This window comes from Mus musculus, chromosome 1 (assembly GCF_000001635.26).
Source record: "Mus musculus strain C57BL/6J chromosome 1, GRCm38.p6 C57BL/6J".
Classification (NCBI taxonomy): Eukaryota; Metazoa; Chordata; class Mammalia; order Rodentia; family Muridae; genus Mus; species Mus musculus.
Window position 1 is genome coordinate 123,845,661 of NC_000067.6, and position 23,465 is coordinate 123,869,125.

A 23,465-nucleotide genomic window follows, 5' to 3' on the forward strand; every position below is an offset into this window, starting at 1 on the left:
AAGAAATACACCCAGAGTCCCACATTATAGTGGAGAGAGAGTGTCTGGTGAGCGCAATGAAGGCTATTTTAAATTTAGGGGAAATTAAAGCTCATCAAACCTTATCACAGCTTGGATTGATAGGTCCTGCAATTCTCTATGTATTTCAGCTTTGCATCCTGGTCACTTTTCTGACTAGTATGTTCATTTTATAAAGCCTGAGACAATATGAAAAGATAGGGTGCATGACTTGAAAAGAATCTTTACCAGTGTTTCATTGAGTGAAGGGGAATGTTTATACACTTGGATATAAAATATGTCTTGGCTATGCACCATAGATTAGTGCTGAATAAATAAAAAGAACAGGCAGATAAGTACTTAGATGGATATATAAGTGGATATACAGAAATGAAGATACTGGGATCAACACATCCACAGTTGTGCGATTTTGATGGGAAAGCCAGTGATTGTGCCAACAAAGTGAAGACTAAGCATGCTTTTGTGCTTGTACAGGACCCCACATGACTTCATGGACACGATTTACTTCACGGCAAGCTTTTCTATGTCAACAGATTCTAAATCGTGCATGAGTTACAAATCAATAAATTCTCTATATAAACATTCCCATGCCACTCTGTTTAAGCAACCTCAGTTTTATTTCTTTAAATATCAAAATACAATGTTCTATTTCAACAAACACAAGGAATAGAACATGTAGTTCTCTTGAAGCTAAGTTTATATTTCTAGTTCCCTTTAAATTCTTCAATCACTTCACCTCTAAATCACAGATGTATTTTTCTCCTGGATGCTACATTTTCCCTCTGAAATGTGCACACTTCAGTTTATGAGTAAATTCTTTCTTAGTCTCTCTGGGCATTTAGGATAAATATTGTTATTTTAAGATAGACTGGATTCTTTAAAATATCCACTTTAAGAAAATTATGTAAATTTGAATTTCAAACAAAGTTTGACTATCTGTCTCTAATATGGATGTTTGCTCGGGTGTGCGATTTTTAGGAGATGGATATATCTGTAGATTCAAGCAGTTTAAGCTAGAAATTAACAGATAATAAAGCAATAAAGTACTTCTGGTGTTTTCAGAGATGAAAATGTGCTAAGCAGTATACTGATGCAAGCCCTTTGCTCATTTCATCAAGAACTTGTCCACCTTGATTTAAAAAAGTATTTTGGCATACATACTCTAAGAAGGAAAATAAGTCATGAAAAAAATATGCTTTGTGTTCCTACCCAGATTTTCAACTTTCTAAGCAGTGCTTTAGCAATCAAGGATATCATCATTTCCATAATTCTCTACATATATCAAAGAAGTCAGAGCATAATGAGTCAGAGGACAGTAGAGGTTTCTCGATCTCACTGGAGTTGGAGTGACAAGCTGTGGCTTGCTGCCTTACGTGTGGGCGCTAAAAGAACAATAGGCACTCTTAATTATTGAGCCATCTCTTCTGCCTTGAAATGTTATGTATAATACACTCTTTTGTGCCTCTGCCAGGATCCAATGCCCTCAAACTACCAGCTCACCTCTGTGTCTCCTTTAAATTTTTTATTACATTTAAAATACATATATATGCCTTCATGCCATGGCACATGTGTGGAGGTCAGGTACAATCTGTAGGAGTGAGATCTCTCGCTGCACCATGTGGGTCCAGAGGAGAGAAATCAGTTCATCAGCCTTATTGGCAAGCACCATTCCTTGCTAAGCCATCTTGTCAGTCCTTGCCTCCTGTTTTTGTACTCATCCATAATTGGTTTGAAAGAATAAAAAAAATCTCATCAATAGGAACAAAACTATTCACTAAGTGAATCTACTTACATTAGCATGTGAATTCTAGGAACTGTCTGATTGTTTAAAAGTAAGGGTATAATTATTGGAAATCTGAAAAGTATGGATAAAAGAGTTTAAAAGAGTACCCACTCATAGTCATCTAATCAGATTGGATTGAATTTGATATTTACCACATTCTTTTCTGGTATTTGCATTAATAGATATGGACATGTATGGAATAAAGTTGTGAAGAATGTACAAATAATTGAATATAGTGCATTCTTTTTACTTAATATTTTACAATAAATATCTTCTAGGGTAAATAATTTTTCAAATGCACATGTGTGGACATGGGTGCACAAATGAATATTTTGGCCTATCTAACATTCAGTTCAATACTTGCAAAATGACATGGTCCTATGTTTAAGTTTGTATGTGGTTCTATGGACTATTTTTTGTCTTTACAAATTACACGGCATAAAAATGCATGCCATCTCTAAGACATGAAGATATATAATCACCTCTATGCTACGTAAATGTCAGCATATTTGATGGTCATAACAATTACAGTTTGGTGGAATTGGAGGTGGAAATGGGTGTGGTTATAATACATTGTACAGATGTGTTCAATTCTTAAATAGACAAAATATTATATAATGTTTGAACTTAGTGCTTAAGAAAATAAAAGCAGAAATTAAAGATAAAATAATTTAACTGAGCCCTAGGTGAGGTTAAAAAGAGGACAGTGATGCACAACGGCTTCTATAACTCTACTATGTTATGATGACAGATGAAAGGCCAAGCCTAGTAAAGTCATTCAACACATAAACAACAGTAGCATGAATTTATGTTCTTGCTTTTCCCAGTGCTGGGATCTGTAATCATAGTAAATAATGTTGGTATTAGTTAGATTAATGCCCTTCATTTTTCATAAAAGTGATAACCATGTCTTTTCCATGCCTGTTTAAGAGCACGAATATTCTTCCTAAAGAATATAATCTGTGGAGATTTATAAAGAAATATCAGGTCTCCAGAGCATCTCTAAAGACAAGGCTGCAGGTTCCTCTCATTTTGTGATCTATGAGGCTACAGCCCTCCCCCCCCCCGATATATAAACATTTCTGTATCAGAGAAAATCTGCATAATGGTTAAGCATGCAACACCTGTCTTTGGAAGTAGTTGGAAGGGTAAGACAGGAAGTTTACCATGAGTTTAGTGCCAGCATTATCTACAGAGCTGGGGAATGTGTGTGTGTGTGTGTGTGTGTGTGTGTGTGTGTGTGCGTGTAGAGGGTTATTCTAGTTGCTTCTCTGTTGTGATAAACATACAACTAAAAGCAACTTAGGGGAGTAAAGGATTTATTTGGCTTATAGTTCCAGGTAAAAGAGAAATCTGAGCAGAAGCTCAAGGTAGGAACCTGAAGGCATACCTGACTGCTTTTCCATGAAGCATTTCTTCTGTCCAGGGAACTCAGGCACAGCCAATAATGCATAATTAGCTTGCTCACAGGTCCTTAGTTAGCTTTATTATCCAGTCCAAGACCACCTCTGAAGAATATTGCCACCCACGGTGGGCTGGACCTTCCAACATAAATTAACATTCAACAAAATCCTCCACAGACATAACCACAAGTCATTTTCCTATGGTCGAACCACTCGATTGAGACATCTCTTCTCAGGTAACTCTAAGCTGTGTCAAGTCAACAGTTAAGCTAACTAGGACAGGGATGTTCCTCATAGCTTGCAGAGAGGACAACAGAGGCTGGCATAAACATCAACTATTCCTAGAAAGTGAAACTTAGACTATCAGATTTTGGAAGAGGTTCCAGGAAGTAAAATGAATGTTGATGATAGCCCAGATCATAGGGGTGCTGGGGAGCTCTGGGAAATGCAGTCATTTATGTCACTGATGAACAATGTTCAAAGCACTTTAGCAGTTATTTGCTATGGCTTGTATATGTGTGACAATAGGCAGGTGGGAGATTGGAGATCCGTGAAACTGTGACAGAAGAAGAAACATTTTTATTATTATTAGTTTCAAAAACTATGCCCACAATACATTTATTGAATAAAATGGGCAAAAAAGTAAAAGAAACATGATTATCTACAAAAGTCTAGCTCACACAATGTGTGAGCTTATATGCTATATATGATGTATTTTATTGTGTGTATAAAATTCTGGGGGCTGGAGAAATGGCTCAGCGGTTAAGAGCACTGACTGCTCTTCCAAAGGTCCTGAGTTAAAATCCCAGCAACCACATGGTGGCTCACAACCATTTGTAATGAAATCTGACACCCCTCTTCTGGAGTATCTGAAGACAGCTACAGTGTACTGAAATATAATAAATAAATAAATCTTTAAAAAACATAAAATTATAAAAAAATTCTGAAAAATACTTCATCTAACATTTAGAAACATATGCATGGCCACTTAATGATAACAACATCATTGACTGTGGAGAGGTTTTCATGTTGTAGGCTCAGGTCCCTTATTGAACTTGATTATAATTATTAGCCTAATTTTACCTTGGGTTATCTTTGGCTCTGTTAATAGCCATTTCTCTTCACATATGTGACTTATTAACATCCTTACAAATAATATATAAAACCTTTTGGAATACACTGGCTTAACAAAACCCTGATGTTAAGCACTAAAATCTAAGAATATTATCAGAGAGCAACTGAGAACCCCTGGTTTTGATGTAATCTGTACCATTAATATCTCTAGCAATGTATTTTAAACTTAATAACTTTCTTTCCTCTGCTAGTAATCGAACTTAAACTGTTACCATGTTGAAATGTGGAACTGGAGTAATCTAAACTTGTCTTCCTGGGCCATGGTCACTCAACCATGAAAAATTTATCTCTTACATTCTTTGATATGGTTGTTCCATTTTTACATCAACACTATTGTTTGCTTTCTATAATAAAACATTAATGGTACATCTCTGTTAGTGGCTGAAGATAAACATTGATCTACCAAGTGAATCTGAGAGCAATGAATCATTCTTGTGCAATGAATAACTTCACAAGATCAAGGCAGTCAACATTTTACCATGAAGGTGGGAGAAACTCACAAAGATGAAGCCCAAACCCAGCTGCGGAGCTATTAATAGCTGATGTCTGCTAAACTGGAGGAGTCAGTTTCTTAAAAGCTTGTGGCCCTTGATAAGTAGACAAGACTCAAATAGATGGCATTATACCTGTGAACATACAGGCAGTGCTTATGGGACTTGGTGGGTTTTAAGCAACAACCACAAAACAGATACAAATTAAGGAGGAGTGAGAGGACACAAGGTGAATCTGGAAGTCATAAGGGGAAAAGAAGGGTTGAAGTTTATCAAAATGAACTTTACACATGTATGAAAATATCTAAGAATAGACTTATTCTATTACATAATAAGATAAGACAGGCTTTTTTTTAGCCCCTGTATCTGAAACAGTTTCTAGATGCAACCTCAGGGTTCTATGTAAATTCAGTGTTATATGCTGTCACATGCAGCATGTGTAACACCATCTCTCATAGTGCTCAACAAAGAAGGCATTCAGTATTGGATCCTTCACTAATGCACAAACTAATCACAAAGTAAATGTGTAGCAGTTAACAATTTTTTTAAAATACAGTTTATTAGGTCTCAATGTGGTATAATTAGAAAGATTTAAACAATGAAAATATACATGCCAGGGTCAGCTAGGAACCATCCTTCTCTTGACTGATAATGCATTAAGTGTTCACAGGATGACCTCCAAGAATTAGATGAAGCATTAAAATGAGCTGAGCTTGAATTCACTCAGGTGAATTTTATGTTAAGAAGACTGGAAAAGTAAAGAGAAAGCCCATCTTTCACTTTTTGATAAACTTGAAGATAAGGAGTTCAAGGTCACATTTCTTTGGATGTGGTTCCCACTCCAATATTTTGGCTATCTGTGAAATATATAAATAAATAAAGTGTCTAGTGACTGCTAGCAAGGGGAGTGAGCCTGAACAGAGCATAGATCTATGCATTCTATTTTCTCAGTTATGAATGAGTATGTCATCGAGATGGGCTGCAAACATTAGTGAGCATACAGAGGATATTGCTCAATGGGAACAATCAATATACATTGAATAAATTTATGGAATTTTTGAAGAAAAAACTATTGTTTTAAAAGAATAAGAATAATCTAAAGACACACTTGTGTCCCTCCATTTCATTATCACATTATTAAAACAATGGTCTCCAAAGTATTTGGAATTTCTTCACAAATTTCATGACAGGAGAAGAAAAAGGCTAAAGCTCGGTGTCAGCCAAAAGAGGAGCTTGTCTGAAAGGAAAGAGATGTAACATGGTTCTTGCAATCTTGCAGGAGACACAGGAACCCAGACAATGAGGAAGCAACATGGGCAAGATCACAGCTTGACCAGTACTGTTAGTTGTAAATATAACCCTTGCTGTCTATTTAAGTATAAGCTTGATGTAAAGACCCTAAAGAAAAACTTGGGAAGGGGCGCAGTTCCAGATTTCTTTGTTCCCCTTGCCAATGTTACCATATTGCATAAATCTCTCTCTCTCTCTCTCTCTCTCTCTCTCTCTCTCTCTCTCTCTCTCTCTTTCTCTCTCCCTCCCTCCCTCCCTCCTTTTTCCATTATTAGTTTGTTTAATCAGATTATTGAGGTTGTATAACTGAACCTGGCCTATGGGGAAATGTCAGGACCTATGCTCTGATAATAATAACTCCAGTAACACTACTACTATGGAAACAATTATTGTCTACAAACTCCAAGTAATAAGGAGATAACGTCAGTGGTATTTACATAGATTGCCTACTTTCAGAGCCTAGATTCTGTATATTCCAGTTTCAAGTTTTGCTTTGATAACAAATCCTTTTATAAACACTATGTCTCCAATGGATTAGAATTTTATAGTTGTAGTAACACTACTGTGCTGGCCCCATGTACCATATCCAGGTCAATTTCACCAGAGGTGATTAATGAAATCACTTTTTAAAAATTAACATATTTGATCTTCAAACTTTGAAAATTATAAAAGCAAAAATTTTGTCCACAATATGATGTGAATTTTAGCCTAACATGCAGTTTTGTGCTGAAATGTCAGTTCATTCCTTAGGTATTAGGACACCATACTGTCAACTGTACAAAGGAGTAGAATGCATCTTTAAACAGTACAAGCTAGCCTGAGAAGGGGATTGAAAAGTGTACTTTTTTTTCCCCTCCCATTCTAAAGTTTCACTACAGAAATGCCTACATTTTGGTTTAAACCCATATTTACTGGAAAAGATGATCAGTCAAAATTTTGAGTCTAGTAATTTTCAGTGTCACTAATGTTTAAATCCTTCTGGAATCATTCCTGTTATCAACTAACTTGATAAAATATTTGTTGACAATTATATGGACATTTTACAGAACTGCAACTATATCTTGGGTATATTGACAAAAATATTTTATTAGCCTTTTTTTTAAAAGAAAATACTTATTTGTGATGAAACTATACAGTTTAAGTAATCATAAAGGAAAAGCAAAATTCCTTAGATAGCTGATCTCAAATTTATGAAAAATTCCAAAAGAAAATATGAAAATGTATTAAGAAAATCTATGCTTTGTAGATATTTCTACCTCCTCTACAAATATCAGGACACAAAATTGCATTCCAAACAATGTTAACTGATATATACAAGAAAATGTTATTATGTGTCAATTAAAGGCATTCATTTAAAATATACATCCATATTCTTATTTATTTCTAGAAATTATTTTGAGGTCAAATAAACAAGTTTGATTTGAGCCTTATATATTCTTTTAATAGCTTCCAAAAATTAAGGGTTAATTTCTTATTATTAAGACTTTGTTAGGCAGTGTGATGGTGAAATATGCCTTTAATCCTAGCACTTGATAGGCAGTGGAGAGTTGATCTCTGAATTTTTAGTCATTCTGGTCTACAGATTAACTTTCAGAACAGCCAGAGCTACACAGAGAATTCGTGTCTTAAAAAAGACAAGAGGAAAAAGACTTTATTATAAAGAACTTTCAGATAAAAATGTGCCAAAACTAATGAGACCAAAAAAGTCTATACATCTCAATTAACATATTTCTACATAATTAGATGTAATACATTCTAAATTTCTTTTTTTTTAATTGGAGAAATCGAGCATAAATATGATTGTCTTTATCTGATCAAAAGGCAAAACTTTTGGTCTGTTATATAAACTATCTCCTAGAAACAATAAACAAAGAACACATCTAAAGAATATCAAAAATTAAATATCAAAATTGAATGCCAACAATTAGTTGCTTTCCCCTTGAGATTATTAGCATACTTTCAAACAAGTTATACACTCAAAATTAAAAAAAAATGTAACTATTCTCACAGACACATTTTTTATGGTTAGTTTAGCTAATAACTCCTTATTAGCTTCCATTAAGACAAACAGATGCTCAAGTTACAACACACAATGTTTTTGTTTTTGTTTTTTGTTTGTTTTTTGTTTTAATTCCAAACATTTATTTAAGGGAAATTGAAGATGTTTTATTTCTGGCAAAAAAAAAAAAAAAAAAAAAAAAAAAGCACAGTACACCACAGTCAGTTCTACATATAAAAATAGCTATAGCTACATTGGCATATTGTTAAGAAATTGATTCTAGGATGAGCTACATGAATACATTCACTTCAAGTATCATATCACTCTGTGTTATGTTAGTGAAAAAGAACTCAAACTAACAATACACATGAAAAGTTCTACACCTACCATTGATCCACCGAGGTTCTGGATTATGAAGTCCGAATCCTTTCCCCAAAAGCTCCTCTAGTGACAGTCTTGTTTCTGAAGAATTTGTTAGTTCATCTGAAAAGAAAAAAAAATACATCATCAAGCACCTTTGTATTGTTTTCCGTAAAGAATAGGACTTAAGGTTTAAATTATTTTGCCTCAAAATATATGCTAATGAGACATCAATCTGAAGTGAGCATGTGAAATAGATTTTGACATTGAAAGAATGTTTTGTAGACTTTATGTATTTTTATGCAAGGGTCTTATGAAATCCAGACTACCCTTTAACTCCGGATCATCTTGTTTTCAAGTCCCAAGTATAAACATTGTAGGAATAGTACACTACCACATATGTCCTCTACTTTTTAAACTCTAGGATTTCAATATGGAATTTTTTAGAATCAATTTAACATGTCTATCCCAAGAAATACTTTAATACACAGTACACCAAAACAACTAAGAACTAGTGTTTTGCACTATTCAAGAAGGCCCAGGTTTTGATGTTTAATCATAAGCCCATTCTCATTTTCACACTATTTAACAGTAAATTTAGATTTTTGTTTTTGTTTTTGTAAAAAGCTAACTATAAGAGAGGTAGGATCTTCACAGGGAAGAGAGATGGATCATTCTAATCTGAGGCAATTCAAATAAATGGAATGAATGCAAAAATTGTACCACACAATTACTTCATAGAAAATGCTAAGCAAATCTGAGATTTGAATGCTAAGTTCAAAGTCTAAAATGCTAAGAAGAAAATAAGTATCATGCATTAACCACTGGAAGATGAGCATGATTTCATTTTCTTTTTACATTTCATAACCTAGAAATGGAAGGCTAGAGGTGAGTTTAAAATGCTGTTTGCAATACCCCTTTGTATTCAATGGGTTATAGAGAGCAGTTTGTCACTTTCTTGCAAAATAATAGCATTGTTTATTTGCTGAGTGAATTCTTCCTGGTGACCTTTTAGCTATGACCTTCCTTCTGACTGAAAACAAAATGTCAAAGACATGTTCTAATCTCAGGCGATTTTATCTTTTCAAAATTCAGCACTCACTATACCAGGAGCTTGCTGTGGCTTCTCTCAAGTGTCTACAGCAGTAACTCATTTAAAAAACAATACAGTAAATCCATTAAAAAACACTATGAATGCCAAGATAACGTTTTAAAAAATATTAGAATTACCTGAATTCTACTTTAGACCAGATACGCTTATATGGATATGTGAAAAAATGATAGACAAAGACATACAAACATCCAATTATTTACAGAGCAATCAGAAAGGTCAAAACTTGAACTTTCTTGGGGCTAGAAATATATCTCAGTGCTCAGCAGCTAAGAGTACTTACTGCCTTTCCAGAATATCTTTTAGGATGATGAATGTGTACAAGTGAGTATATGCATGATATATGCATGAATATACACTAGTGCAAAGATGTACTTGACTTTTAAGGAGAGTATACAACCCCAAATGATCTTAGGTATAAATCACTATTCAAGTATTCAAAAAATTGAAAACAAGCATTTGTATTTCTCAAGCATATCTTTTTCTTCTTTATACTTATTGCTGCTTCTATTTATATGTGAGTATGCACATGAGTGCAGGTTTCCACAGAGTGCAGAGGCAGATGTCTGATCAGCTGGAAGTAGCGTTGCACATGGTTCCTGAGAGATAAACTCAGGTCCTCTGGAAGGTAAGCAAGCCTTCTTAATTGTTGATCCATGTCTCAAGCCTTTAAATATGTTTTCTTACAGGACACACCACACTGAACCTCTTTCAATTAGGAATCTTTACCTCTGCCTCCCTCCACCACACACACACACCACACCATCTGAAAACTTTTCAATATTTTTCAATGATGCTTGGAAGAATTAACTACTCTCACATTTAATTACATCCTAAATCTTCCATTTTCGATTTATCATGTGGTTCATTTAACATCTTATTGGAATTAATGCTAATAGCTTGATATTATTGAAAACAGAATTCTCCAAATGCAAGTGAATATTATACATAAGGTTAGTGGCTAATCACAATTTTTCAAAAGTTGCATGTAAGTATGAAATTCTGGAGAATAAAGATAATATTAATAGCCTGGAACCTTGCTGCTGGGGCAGACCCCTAGTTGGTCTACTCCCATGTAGTCTCCATATCCTGATCCATTCTAGAGGACCCACTGCACTCAGTTGGTAAGTCCCACACCTACACAGTCCAAGAGCTGCTGCTAAGACCCTAGTGGACTCGGGACCCATCACCCACCCTCCCAAATACCACTCCCCTTCCATCCTTTTCACCCCTTCTGCTCAGTTCTTGCTGCTGGGGCAGACCCCGAGTTGGTCTGTTCCTGTGAAGACTCCATATTCTGATACATTCTAGAGGACCCATTGCACTTAGAGCAGTTGAGGACCCATTGCACTTAGAGAAGTTGTCTAAAGGCCTCCCAGGAAACATACTGCAGCCAAGGCAACAGATCAGCAGCTTCTCTGTCCCTGTGAAGAGACCCCAGTTGTAAGACGACCCCTAGGTGGTCCGATACTGACAGGGCTGCCTGCCTACCAAGAGACCTACAGCAATTAAGGGACAAAAGAGGCAGACTCCATACAGTCACCCAGAACAACAAACACCAGGGATATTCAAATAGCAAAAGGCAAGCTTAAAACCATAAGCAACAGAAACCAAAATATATGCACATCATCAGAACCAAGTTCTCCCAGAACAGCAAATCTTGAATACACCAAAACAAACCTGAAATTCAGGAATCTGTCCTAAAATCCTATCTCATTCTTTACAGGAAAACACAAGTAAAGAGGTCAATGAATTAAATAAAGTGATCCAAAACCTAAAAGTGGAAGTAGAGAGCGGTCGCCATCTTGGTCCGGGACCCGCCGAACTTAGGAAATTAGTCTGAACAGGTGAGAGGGTGCGCCAGAGAACCTGACAGCTTCTGGAACAGGCGGAAGCACAGAGGCGCTGAGGCAGCACCCTGTGTGGGCTGGGGACAGCCGGCCACCTTCCGGACCGGAAGACAGGTGCCCGCCCGGCTGGGGAGGCGACCTAAGCCACAGCAGCAGCGGTCGCCATCTTGGTCCGGGACCCGCCGAACTTAGGAAATTAGTCTGAACAGGTGAGAGGGTGCGCCAGAGAACCTGACAGCTTCTGGAACAGGCGGAAGCACAGAGGCGCTGAGGCAGCACCCTGTGTGGGCCGGGGACCGCCGGCCACCTTCCGGACCAGAGGACAGGTGCCCGCCCGGCTGGGGAGGCGACCTAAGCCACAGCAGCACCGGTCGCCATCTTGGTCCCGGGACTCCAAGGAACTTAGGAATTTAGTCTGCTTAGGTGAGAGTCTGTACCACCTGGGAACTGCCAAAGCAACACACTGTCTGAGAAAGGTCCTGTTTTGGGCCTTCTTCTTCGGCCAGGAGGAGGTCCAAATACAAGATATCTGCGCACCTTCCCTGTAAGAGAGCTTGCCAGCAGAGAGTGCTCTGAGCACTGAAACTCAGAGGAGAGAATCTTCTCCCAGGTCTGCTGATAGACGGTAACAGAATCACCAGAAGAACAATCTATAAACAGAGTCAACTATAACTACTAACTCCAGAGATTACCAGATGGCGAAAGGTAAACGGAGGAATCTTACTAACAGGAACCAAGACCACTCACCATCACCAGAACCCAGCACACCCACTTCGCCCAGTCCAGGGAACCCCAACACACCTGAGAACCTAGACCTAGATTTAAAAGCATATCTCATGATGATGGTAGAGGACATCAAGAAGGACTTTAATAAATCACTTAAAGAAATACAGGAGAACACTGCTAAAGAGTTACAAGTCCTTAAAGAAAAACAGGAAAACACAATCAAACAGGTAGAAGTCCTTACAGAAAAAGAGGAAAAAACATACAAACAGGTGATGGAAATGAACAAAACCATACTAGACCTAAAAAGGGAAGTAGACACAATAAAGAAAACTCAAAGCGAGGCAACACTAGAGATAGAAACCCTAGGAAAGAAATCTGGAACCATAGATTTGAGCATCAGCAACAGAATACAAGAGATGGAAGAGAGAATCTCAGGTGCAGAAGATTCCATAGAGAACATCGGCACAACAATCAAAGAAAATGGAAAATGCAAAAAGATCCTAACTCAAAATATCCAGGAAATCCAGGACACAATAAGAAGACCAAACGTACGGATAATAGGAGTGGATGAGAATGAAGATTTTCAACTCAAAGGTCCAGCAAACATCTTCAACAAAATTATTGAAGAAAACTTCCCAAATCTAAAGAATGAGATGCATATGAACATACAAGAAGCCTACAGAACTCCAAATAGACTGGACCAGAAAAGAAATTCCTCCCGACACATAATAATCAGAACATCAAATGCACTAAATAAAGATAGAATACTAAAAGCAGTAAGGGAAAAAGGTCAAGTAACATATAAAGGCAAGCCTATCAGAATTACACCAGATTTTTCACCAGAGACTATGAAAGCCAGAAGAGCCTGGACAGATGTTATACAGACACTAAGAGAACACAAACTGCAGCCCAGGCTACTATACCCAGCCAAACTCTCAATTATCATAGAGGGAGAAACCAAAGTATTCCACGACAAAACCAAATTCACGCATTATCTCTCCACGAATCCAGCCCTTCAAAGGATAATAACAGAAAAAAACCAATACAAGAACGGGAACAACGCCCTAGAAAAAACAAGAAGGTAATCCCTCAACAAACCTAAAAGAAGACAGCCACAAGAACAGAATGCCACCTTTAACAACTAAAATAACAGGAAGCAACAATTACTTTTCCTTAATATCTCTTAACATCAATGGTCTCAACTCGCCAATAAAAAGACATAGACTAACAAACTGGCTACACAAACAAGACCCAACATTTTGCTGCTTACAGGAAACTCATCTCAGAGAAAAAGATAGACACTACCTCAGAATGAAAGGCTGGAAAACAATTTTCCAAGCAAATGGTATGAAGAAACAAGCAGGAGTAGCCATCCTAATATCTGATAAGATTGACTTCCAACCCAAAGTCATCAAAAAAGACAAGGAGGGACACTTCATTCTCATCAAAGGTAAAATCCTCCAAGAGGAACTCTCAATTCTGAATATCTATGCTCCAAATACAAGAGCAGCCACATTCACTAAAGAAACTTTAGTAAAGCTCAAAGCACACATTGCGCCTCACACAATAATAGTGGGAGACTTCAACACACCACTTTCACCAATGGACAGATCATGGAAACAGAAACTAAACAGGGACACACTGAAACTAACAGAAGTGATGAAACAAATGGATCTGACAGATATCTACAGAACATTTTACCCTAAAACAAAAGGATATACCTTCTTCTCAGCACCTCATGGTACCTTCTCCAAAATTGACCACATAATAGGTCACAAATCAGGCCTCAACAGATTCAAAAATATTGAAATTGTCCCATGTATCCTATCAGATCACCATGCACTAAGGCTGATCTTCAATAACAAAATAAATAACAGAAAGCCAACATTCACATGGAAACTGAACAACACTCTTCTCAATGATACCTTGGTCAAGGAAGGAATAAAGAAAGAAATTAAAGACTTTTTAGAGTTTAATGAAAATGAAGCCACAACGTACCCAAACCTTTGGGACACAATGAAAGCATTTCTAAGAGGGAAACTCATAGCTATGAGTGCCTTCAAGAAAAAACGGGAGAGAGCACATACTAGCAGCTTGACAACACATCTAAAAGCTCTAGAAAAAAAGGAAGCAAATTCACCCAAGAGGAGTAGACGGCAGGAAATAATCAAACTCAGGGGTGAAATCAACCAAGTGGAAACAAGAAGAACTATTCAAAGAATTAACCAAACGAGGAGTTGGTTCTTTGAGAAAATCAACAAGATAGATAAACCCTTAGCTAGACTCACTAAAGGGCACAGGGACAAAATCCTAATTAACAAAATCAGAAATGAAAAGGGAGACATAACAACAGATCCTGAAGAAATCCAAAACACCATCAGATCCTTCTACAAAAGGCTATACTCAACAAAACTGGAAAACCTGGACGAAATGGACAAATTTCTGGACAGATACCAGGTACCAAAGTTGAATCAGGATCAAGTTGACCTTCTAAACAGTCCCATATCCCCTAAAGAAATAGAAGCAGTTATTAATAGTCTCCCAGCCAAAAAAAGCCCAGGACCAGACGGGTTTAGTGCAGAGTTCTATCAGACCTTCAAAGAAGATCTAACTCCAGTTCTGCACAAACTTTTTCACAAGATAGAAGTAGAAGGTATTCTACCCAACTCATTTTATGAAGCCACTATTACTCTGATACCTAAACCACAGAAAGATCCAACAAAGATAGAGAACTTCAGACCAATTTCTCTTATGAACATCGATGCAAAAATCCTTAATAAAATTCTCGCTAACCGAATCCAAGAACACATTAAAGCAATCATCCATCCTGACCAAGTAGGTTTTATTCCAGGGATGCAGGGATGGTTTAATATACGAAAATCCATCAATGTAATCCATTATATAAACAAACTCAAAGACAAAAACCACATGATCATCTCGTTAGATGCAGAAAAAGCATTTGACAAGATCCAACACCCATTTATGATAAAAGTTCTGGAAAGATCAGGAATTCAAGGCCAATACCTAAACATGATAAAAGCAATCTACAGCAAACCAGTAGCCAACATCAAAGTAAATGGAGAGAAGCTGGAAGCAATCCCACTAAAATCAGGGACTAGACAAGGCTGCCCACTTTCTCCCTACCTTTTCAACATAGTACTTGAAGTATTAGCCAGAGCAATTCGACAACAAAAGGAGATCAAGGGGATACAAATTGGAAAAGAGGAAGTCAAAATATCACTTTTTGCAGATGATATGATAGTATATATAAGTGACCCTAAAAATTCCAACAGAGAACTCCTAAACCTGATAAACAGCTTCGGTGAAGTAGCTGGATATAAAATTAACTCAAACAAGTCAATGGCCTTTCTCTACACAAAGAATAAACAGGCTGAGAAAGAAATTAGGGAAACAACACCCTTCTCAATAGCCACAAATAATATAAAATATCTCGGCGTGACTCTAACGAAGGAAGTGAAAGATCTGTATGATAAAAACTTCAAGTCCCTGAAGAAAGAAATTAAAGAAGATCTCAGAAGATGGAAAGATCTCCCATGCTCATGGATTGGCAGGACCAACATTGTAAAAATGGCTATCTTGCCAAAAGCAATCTACAGATTCAATGCAATCCCCATTAAAATTCCAACTCAATTCTTCAACGAATTAGAAGGAGCAATTTGCAAATTCATCTGGAATAACAAAAAACCGAGGATAGCAAAAACTCTTCTCAAGGATAAAAGAACCTCTGGTGGAATCACCATGCCTGACCTAAAGCTTTACTACAGAGCAATTGTGATAAAAACTGCATGGTACTGGTATAGAGACAGACAAGTGGACCAATGGAATAGAATTGAAGACCCAGAAATGAACCCACACACCTATGGTCACTTGATCTTCGACAAGGGAGCCAAAACCATCCAGTGGAAGAAAGACAGCATTTTCAACAATTGGTGCTGGCACAACTGGTTGTTATCATGTAGAAGAATGCGAATTGATCCATACTTATCTCCTTGTACTAAGGTCAAATCTAAGTGGATCAAGGAACTTCACATAAAACCAGAGACACTGAAACTTATAGAGGAGAAAGTGGGGAAAAGCCTTGAAGATATGGGCACAGGGGAAAAATTCCTGAACAGAACAGCAATGGCTTGTGCTGTAAGATCGAGAATTGACAAATGGGACCTAATGAAACTCCAAAGTTTCTGCAAGGCAAAAGACACTGTCTATAAGACAAAAAGACCACCAACAGACTGGGAAAGGATCTTTACCTATCCTAAATCAGATAGGGGACTAATATCCAACATATATAAAGAACTCAAGAAGGTGGACCTCAGAAAATCAAATAACCCCATTAAAAAATGGGGCTCAGAACTGAACAAAGAATTCTCACCTGAGGAATACCGAATGGCAGAGAAGCACCTGAAAAAATGTTCAACATCCTTAATCATCAGGGAAATGCAAATCAAAACAACCCTGAGATTCCACCTCACACCAGTGAGAATGGCTAAGATCAAAAATTCAGGTGACAGCAGATGCTGGCGAGGATGTGGAGAAAGAGGAACACTCCTCCATTGTTGGTGGGATTGCAGGCTTGTACAACCACTCTGGAAATCAGTCTGGCGGTTCCTCAGAAAATTGGACATAGTACTACCGGAGGATCCAGCAATACCTCTCCTGGGCATATATCCAGAAGAAGCCCCAACTGGTAAGAAGGACACATGCTCCACTATGTTCATAGCAGCCTTATTTATAATAGCCAGAAACTGGAAAGAACCCAGATGCCCCTCAACAGAGGAATGGATACAGAAAATGTGGTACATCTACACAATGGAGTACTACTCAGCTATTAAAAAGAATGAATTTATGAAATTCCTAGCCAAATGGATGGACCTGGAGAGCATCATCCTGAGTGAGGTAACACAATCACAAAGGAACTCACACAATATGTACTCACTGATAAGTGGATACTAGCCCAAAACCTAGGATACCCACGATATAAGATACAATTTCCTAAACACATGAAACTCAAGAAAAATGAAGACTGAAGTGTGGACACTATGCCCCTCCTTAGAAGTGGGAACAAAACACCCATGGAAGGAGTTACAGAAACAAAGTTTGGAGCTGAGATGAAAGGATGGACCATGTAGAGACTGCCATATCCAGGGATCCACCCCATAATCAGCATCCAAACGCTGACACCATTGCATATACTAGCAAGATTTTATCGAAAGGACCCAGATGTAGCTGTCTCTTGTGAGACTATGCCGGGGCCTAGCAAACACAGAAGTGGATGCTCACAGTCAGCTAATGGATGGATCACAGGGCTCCCAATGGAGGAGCTAGAGAAAGTACCCAAGGAGCTAAAGGGATCTTCAACCCTATAGGTGGAACAACATTATGAACTAACCAGTACCCCTGAGCTCTTGACTCTAGCTGCATATGTATCAAAAGATGGCCTAGTCGGCCATCACTGGAAAGAGAGGCCCATTGGACACGCAGACTTTGTGTGCCCCGGTACAGGGGAACGCCAGGGCCAAAGGGGGGGAGTGGGTGGGTAGGGGAGTGGGGGTGGGTGGGTAAGGGGGACTTTTGGTATAGCATTGGAAATGTAAAGGAGCTAAATACCTAATAAAAAATGGAAAAAAAAAAAGAAAAAAGAAAAAAAAAAAGTGGAAGTAGAAACAATAAAGAAAACACAAATGGGGGCAAACCTGGAAATGGAAAACCTGGGAAAGAGGTCTGGAATTACAGATGTAAGTATTGCCAACAGAATATAAGAGAGAGAAGAGAGAATCTCAGGTGTAGAAGATACAGAAGAGATTGACACAACTGTCAAAGAAAATTCAAAACATAAAAAACTCCTAACCCAAAGCATCCAGGAAATTCAGGGCACAATGAAAAGACCAAACCTAAGAATAACCCAAGTAGATGAGAACAAAGATTCACAGCTCAAAGGAACTGAAAATGTTATCAACAAAATCATAGAAGAAAACCTCCCCAACCTAAAGAAAGAGATAACCATAAAGGTACAAGAAACCTATAGAACACCAAATAAAAGGGTTTAGAAAAGAAATCTTCTCGTCACATAATTATCGAAACACTAAATGCACAAAGCAAAGAAAGAATATTAAAAGTTGCAAGGGGAAAGTCCATGTAACATACAAAGGTAGACCAATTGGAATTACACCAGACTTCTCAACATAGACTATGAAAGCCAGAAGAGCCTGGTCAGAGGTCCTGTGGACTCTAAGGGAACAAAAATTCTATCAGACATCTTCTCCAGCTGATAAACAACTTAAGCAAAATGGCCAGATATAAAATTAACTCATATAAATCAGTATCCTTCAACAAATAGTTTTGCTACTATACCCAGCAAAACTCTCAATAAACATAAATTGAGAAACCAAAATATTCCAGGACAAAACCAAATTCAAAAATATATAACTACCAATCCAGCCCTACAGAGGATCCTGGAATGAAAACTCCAACACAATAAAGATACCTACACCAATGAAAGGACACAACATTAAGAATCTCACAACAAAGTCAAAAGCAGAGGATCACAAGCACATAAAGCCACCTACAAAAACAAAAATACCAGGGGCCAACAGTCATCTCTCTTTAATGTCTCTGAATATTAATGGACTCACCTATAAAAAGGCATAAGCTAACAGACTGGATATACAAACAAGATCCAGCATTTTGCTGTATACAAGAAACACACCTCAATAACCAAAGCAAGCACTATCGCAGAGTAAAAGGATGGATAATGGTCTTCCAAGTGAATGGACCCAGGAAACAAGCAGGAGTTGGCATCCTAATATCCAATAAAATAGACTTTCAACCAAAAGCTATCAAGCATGATGAAGAAGAACACTTCATATTCATCAATGGGAAAATCCAGCCAGAGAAAGTCTCAATTCTGAACATCTATGCTCCAAGTGCAAGAAAATCCATATTCATAAAAGAAACTTTACTAAAACTCAGAAAACACATTGAACCTCACACAAAATTAGTGGGACATTTAAACACCCCACTCTTACCAATGGATAGGTCATTGAAACAGAAACCAAAAAGAGACAAGGTAAAACTAAGAGAGGTTATGAACCAAATAGTTTTAACAGATATCTACAGAACATTTCATCCTTAAACAAAAGACCACACCAACTTCTCAGCACCTCATGGTACCTTCTCCAAAACTGACCCAAACAAAACAACCATGAACTGATATAAGAAGAATAAAATAATCCCATGTATTCTATCAGATCAGCATGGCCTAAGGATGGTCATTAATAACAAAAAGTACTACAGAAAGCCCACATAAATGTGAAAAGTGAACAATTTCTACTCAATGACAGCTTGGTCATGGAAGAAATAAAAGAGAATTTAAAGACTTCCTGGAACTTATTGAAAATGTTGACACATCATTCTCAAATTTATGGGTCACAATGAAAGCAGTGCTAAGAGGAATGTTCATAGCACTAAGTGCTCTGGTAAAGAAACTGGATAGATCTTAAACTAACAACAGCACATCTGAGAGCTCTAGAACAAAAAGAAGCAAATGCACCCAAGAGGAATAGAATGCAGGAAATAGTCAGACTCAGGGCCAAAATCAACCAAATAGAAACAAAGAAAACAATATAAAGAATCTGGAAAAGCAAAAGCTGGTTCTTTGAGAGAATAAACAAGATAGATTAAACCCCTAGTCAAACTAACTAAAGGGCCAAGAGGCACTATCCAAATTAATATCAGAAATCAGCACATGGCTTAGTCGGCCATCAATGGGAGGAGAGGCCCTTGGTCTTGAGAAGATAATATGCCCTAATACAGGGGAATGCCAGGGCCAGTAAGCAGGAATGGGTGGGTTGTGGAGCAGGGTGGGGGGAGTGTATAGGGAACTTTTGGGATATCTAAATGAAGAAAATATCTAATAAAAATGAATTAAAAGGGAGACATAACAACAGAAATGGAGCAAATTTTAAAAATCGTCAGATCTATACTCAACAAAACAGGAAAAACTAGATGAAATGGATGGTTTTCTAGACAGATGCCACATATCAAACTTAAATCAAGAGCAAGTAAACTATCTAAACAGGCCCATATCACACAAGGAAATAGAAGAAGCTATTAAAAACCTCTCAACCAAAAAACCCCAGTGCCAGATGGATTTAGTGTAGAATTCTACCAGATCTTCAAAGAAGACCTGATACCAATTTTCCTCAAAATATTCCATAAAATAGAAACAGAAACAACATCATCTAACACATTCTATGAAGCCACAATTACTCTGAAACCTAAACCACACAAGAGCCAAACCAGAAAAGAGAACTTCAGACCAATCATGCTTATGAATATATAAGCAAAAATACTCAATAAAATTCTTACAAACAGAATCCAAGTACACATCAAAACCATCATTCACCATGATAAAGTAGGCTTCATCCCAGGGATGCAAAGTTGGTTTAATATATGAAAATCCATTAACATAATCCACTATATAAACAATTTTAAAGAAAAAAATCACACCATCATCTCCTTAGATGCGGAAAAAGCATTTGACAAAATATAACACCCCTTCATGTTAAAATCATTGGAGAGATCAGGAATTCAAGGTCGATACCTAAATGTAATAAAATCAGTTTACTGCAAACCAACAGCTATTATCAAATTAAATAGAGGCATTCTTGAAACAATCTCACGGTAATTAAGGACAGGACAAGGATTCCAACCCCACCCCCAAAAAAAGCTACTCAATATAGTACTTGAAATGTTAGCTAGAACAATAAGACAACATAAATACATCAAGGGGATACAAATTGGTTAAAAAAAATAAAGGTATCACTATTTACAGATGATATGATAGTATACATAAGTGACCCCAAAAATTCTATCAGAGAACTTCTCCAGCTGATAAACAACTTAAGCAAAATTGCCAGATATAAAATTAACTTATATAAATCAGTATCCTTCCTTTATACAAAAGATAACCAGGCTGAGAAAAAAAATTAAGGAAACAATGCCCTTCAAAGAGCCACAAATAATATAAAATAGTTTGGGGTTATTGTAACCAAACAAGTGAAAGACCTATATGACAATAACTTCAAGACTCTCAAGAAAGAAATCAAGGAAGATCTCAGAAAATGGAGAGATCTTCCATGCTCATGGATTGGCAGAATTTAACATAGTAAATATGGCCATTCTACCAAAGGCAATCTATAGACTCAATGCAATCCTCATCAAAATTGCAACACAAATCTTCAGATACATGGAAATAGCAATTCTTAAATTCATCTGGAAAGGGAAAAAACCCAGAATAACAAAAACCATTCTTAACAATAAAAGAACATCTGGGGGAATCACCATCCCTGACCTCAAGCTGTACTACAGAGCAATAGTGATAAAAACTGTATGGTATTGGTACAGAGACAGACACATTGATCAATGGAATAGAATTGAAGATCCAGAAATAAAACTACACACTTATAGTCACTTGATCTTTGATAAAGACACCAAACATATACAAATGAAAGGAGGAGGAGGAGGAGGAGGAGGAAAAAACGAGAATGAGAAGAAGAAGAAGAAGAAGAAGAAGAAGAAGAAGAAGAAGAAGAAGAAGAAGAAGAACAAGAACAAGAACAAGAACAAGAAGAACAAGAAGAACATGAACAAGAAGAACAAGAACAAGAAGAACAAGAACAAGAAGAACAACAAGAAGAACAACAAGAAGAACAACAAGAAGAACAAGCCTGAGCATCGGCAGCACACATCTTGGTTCCAGGACCCCACCGAAAGTATTCTGCATAGGTGAGAGTGCGGAATACAGAAGCTAACAGCTTCTGGGACAGACGGGAGCCACAGAGCTTCTAAGCCAGCCCCCTTTTTCGGGCCCCAGACATCCGGTCTCTTTCCTGACCAGAGGATAGGGGTCCGCCCGGCCAGGGAGCGCTTTGACTGAGCATCTGCTGCAGACATGTTGGTTCTAGGACTCCTCCAAGAGTATTCTGCACAGGTGAGAGTGTAGAATATAGAAGCTAACAGCTTCTGGGACAGGCAAAAGCAACTCAGCTTCGGGACAGGTCCTGTTTGGGGCCTAAATCTTTGGCCAGGAGGGAGGTCCTAATGGCAGATATCTGTGCACCTCCCCTGTAAGAGGAGAGCTTGCCTGCAGAGAGTGTTCTGACCACTGTCACTCAGAGGAGAGAGCTAGTCTCCCAGGTCTGCTGATAGAGGCAAACAGAGTCACCTGAGGAACAAGCTATAACCAGAGACAACTAAATCAACTAACTCCAGAGATTACCAGATGGCGAAAGGTAAACATAAGAATCTTACTAACAGAAACCAAGACCACTCACCATCACCCGAACCCAGCACTCCCACCTCGCCCAGTCCAGGGCACCCCAACATACCAGAAAAGCTAGACCTGGATCTAAAAGCATATCTCATGATGATGGCAGGGGACATCAAGAAGGACCTTCATAACTCACTCAAAGAAATACAGGAGAACACTGCTAAACAGGTAGAAGAACTTAAAGAGGAAGCACAAAAATCCCTTAAAGAATTACAGGAAAACACGACCAAACAGGTGATGGAATTGAATAAAACCATCCAAGACGTAAAAAGGGAAGTAGACAAAATAAAGAAAATCCAAAGTGAGGCAACACTGGAGATAGAAACCATAGGAAAGAAATCTGGAACCATAGATGCGAGCATCAGCAACAGAATACAAGCGATGGAAGAGAGAATCTCAAGTGCAGAAGATTCCATAGAGAATATTGGTACAACAATCAAAGAAAATACAAAATACAAAAAGATCCTAACTCAAAACATCCAGGAAATCCAGGACACAATGAGAACACCAAAACTAAGGATAATAGGAGTAGATGAGGATGAAGATTTTTCAACTCAAAGGACCAGCAAATATCTTCAACAAAATTATAGAAGAAAACTTCCCAAACCTAAAGAAAGAGATGCCCATGAACATACAAGAAGCCTACAGAACTACAAATAGACTGGACCAGAAAAGAAATTCCTCCTGACACATAATAATCGGAACAACAAATACACTAAATAAAGATAGAATATTAAAAGCAGTAAGGGAAAAGGGTCAAGTAACATACAAAGGCAAGCCTATCAGAATTACACCAGATTTTTCACCAGAGACTATGAAAGCAAGAAGAGCTTGGACAGATGTTATACAGACACTAAGAAAACACAAATTCCAACCCAGGATATTATACCCAGCCAAACTTTCAATAATCTTAGATAGAGAAACAAAAGTATTCCACAACAGAACCAAATTC

The 23,465-nt window shown here is 37.6% G+C and overlaps 1 protein-coding gene across 4 annotated transcripts in view; it reads right to left on the minus strand.

Moving 5' to 3' along the window:
- Dpp10 (dipeptidylpeptidase 10) overlaps window positions 1-23,465 on the minus strand; it is a 1,513,678-nt gene that overhangs the window by 513,523 nt on the left and 976,690 nt on the right. For all 4 annotated transcript variants that reach the window (XM_006529626.4, NM_199021.3, XM_006529627.4 and 1 more), the window contains exon 3: window positions 8,506-8,601. In XM_006529626.4, coding sequence (XP_006529689.1) covers window positions 8,506-8,601 — 96 coding nt within the window. The remainder of the gene's footprint in view (window positions 1-8,505; window positions 8,602-23,465) is intronic.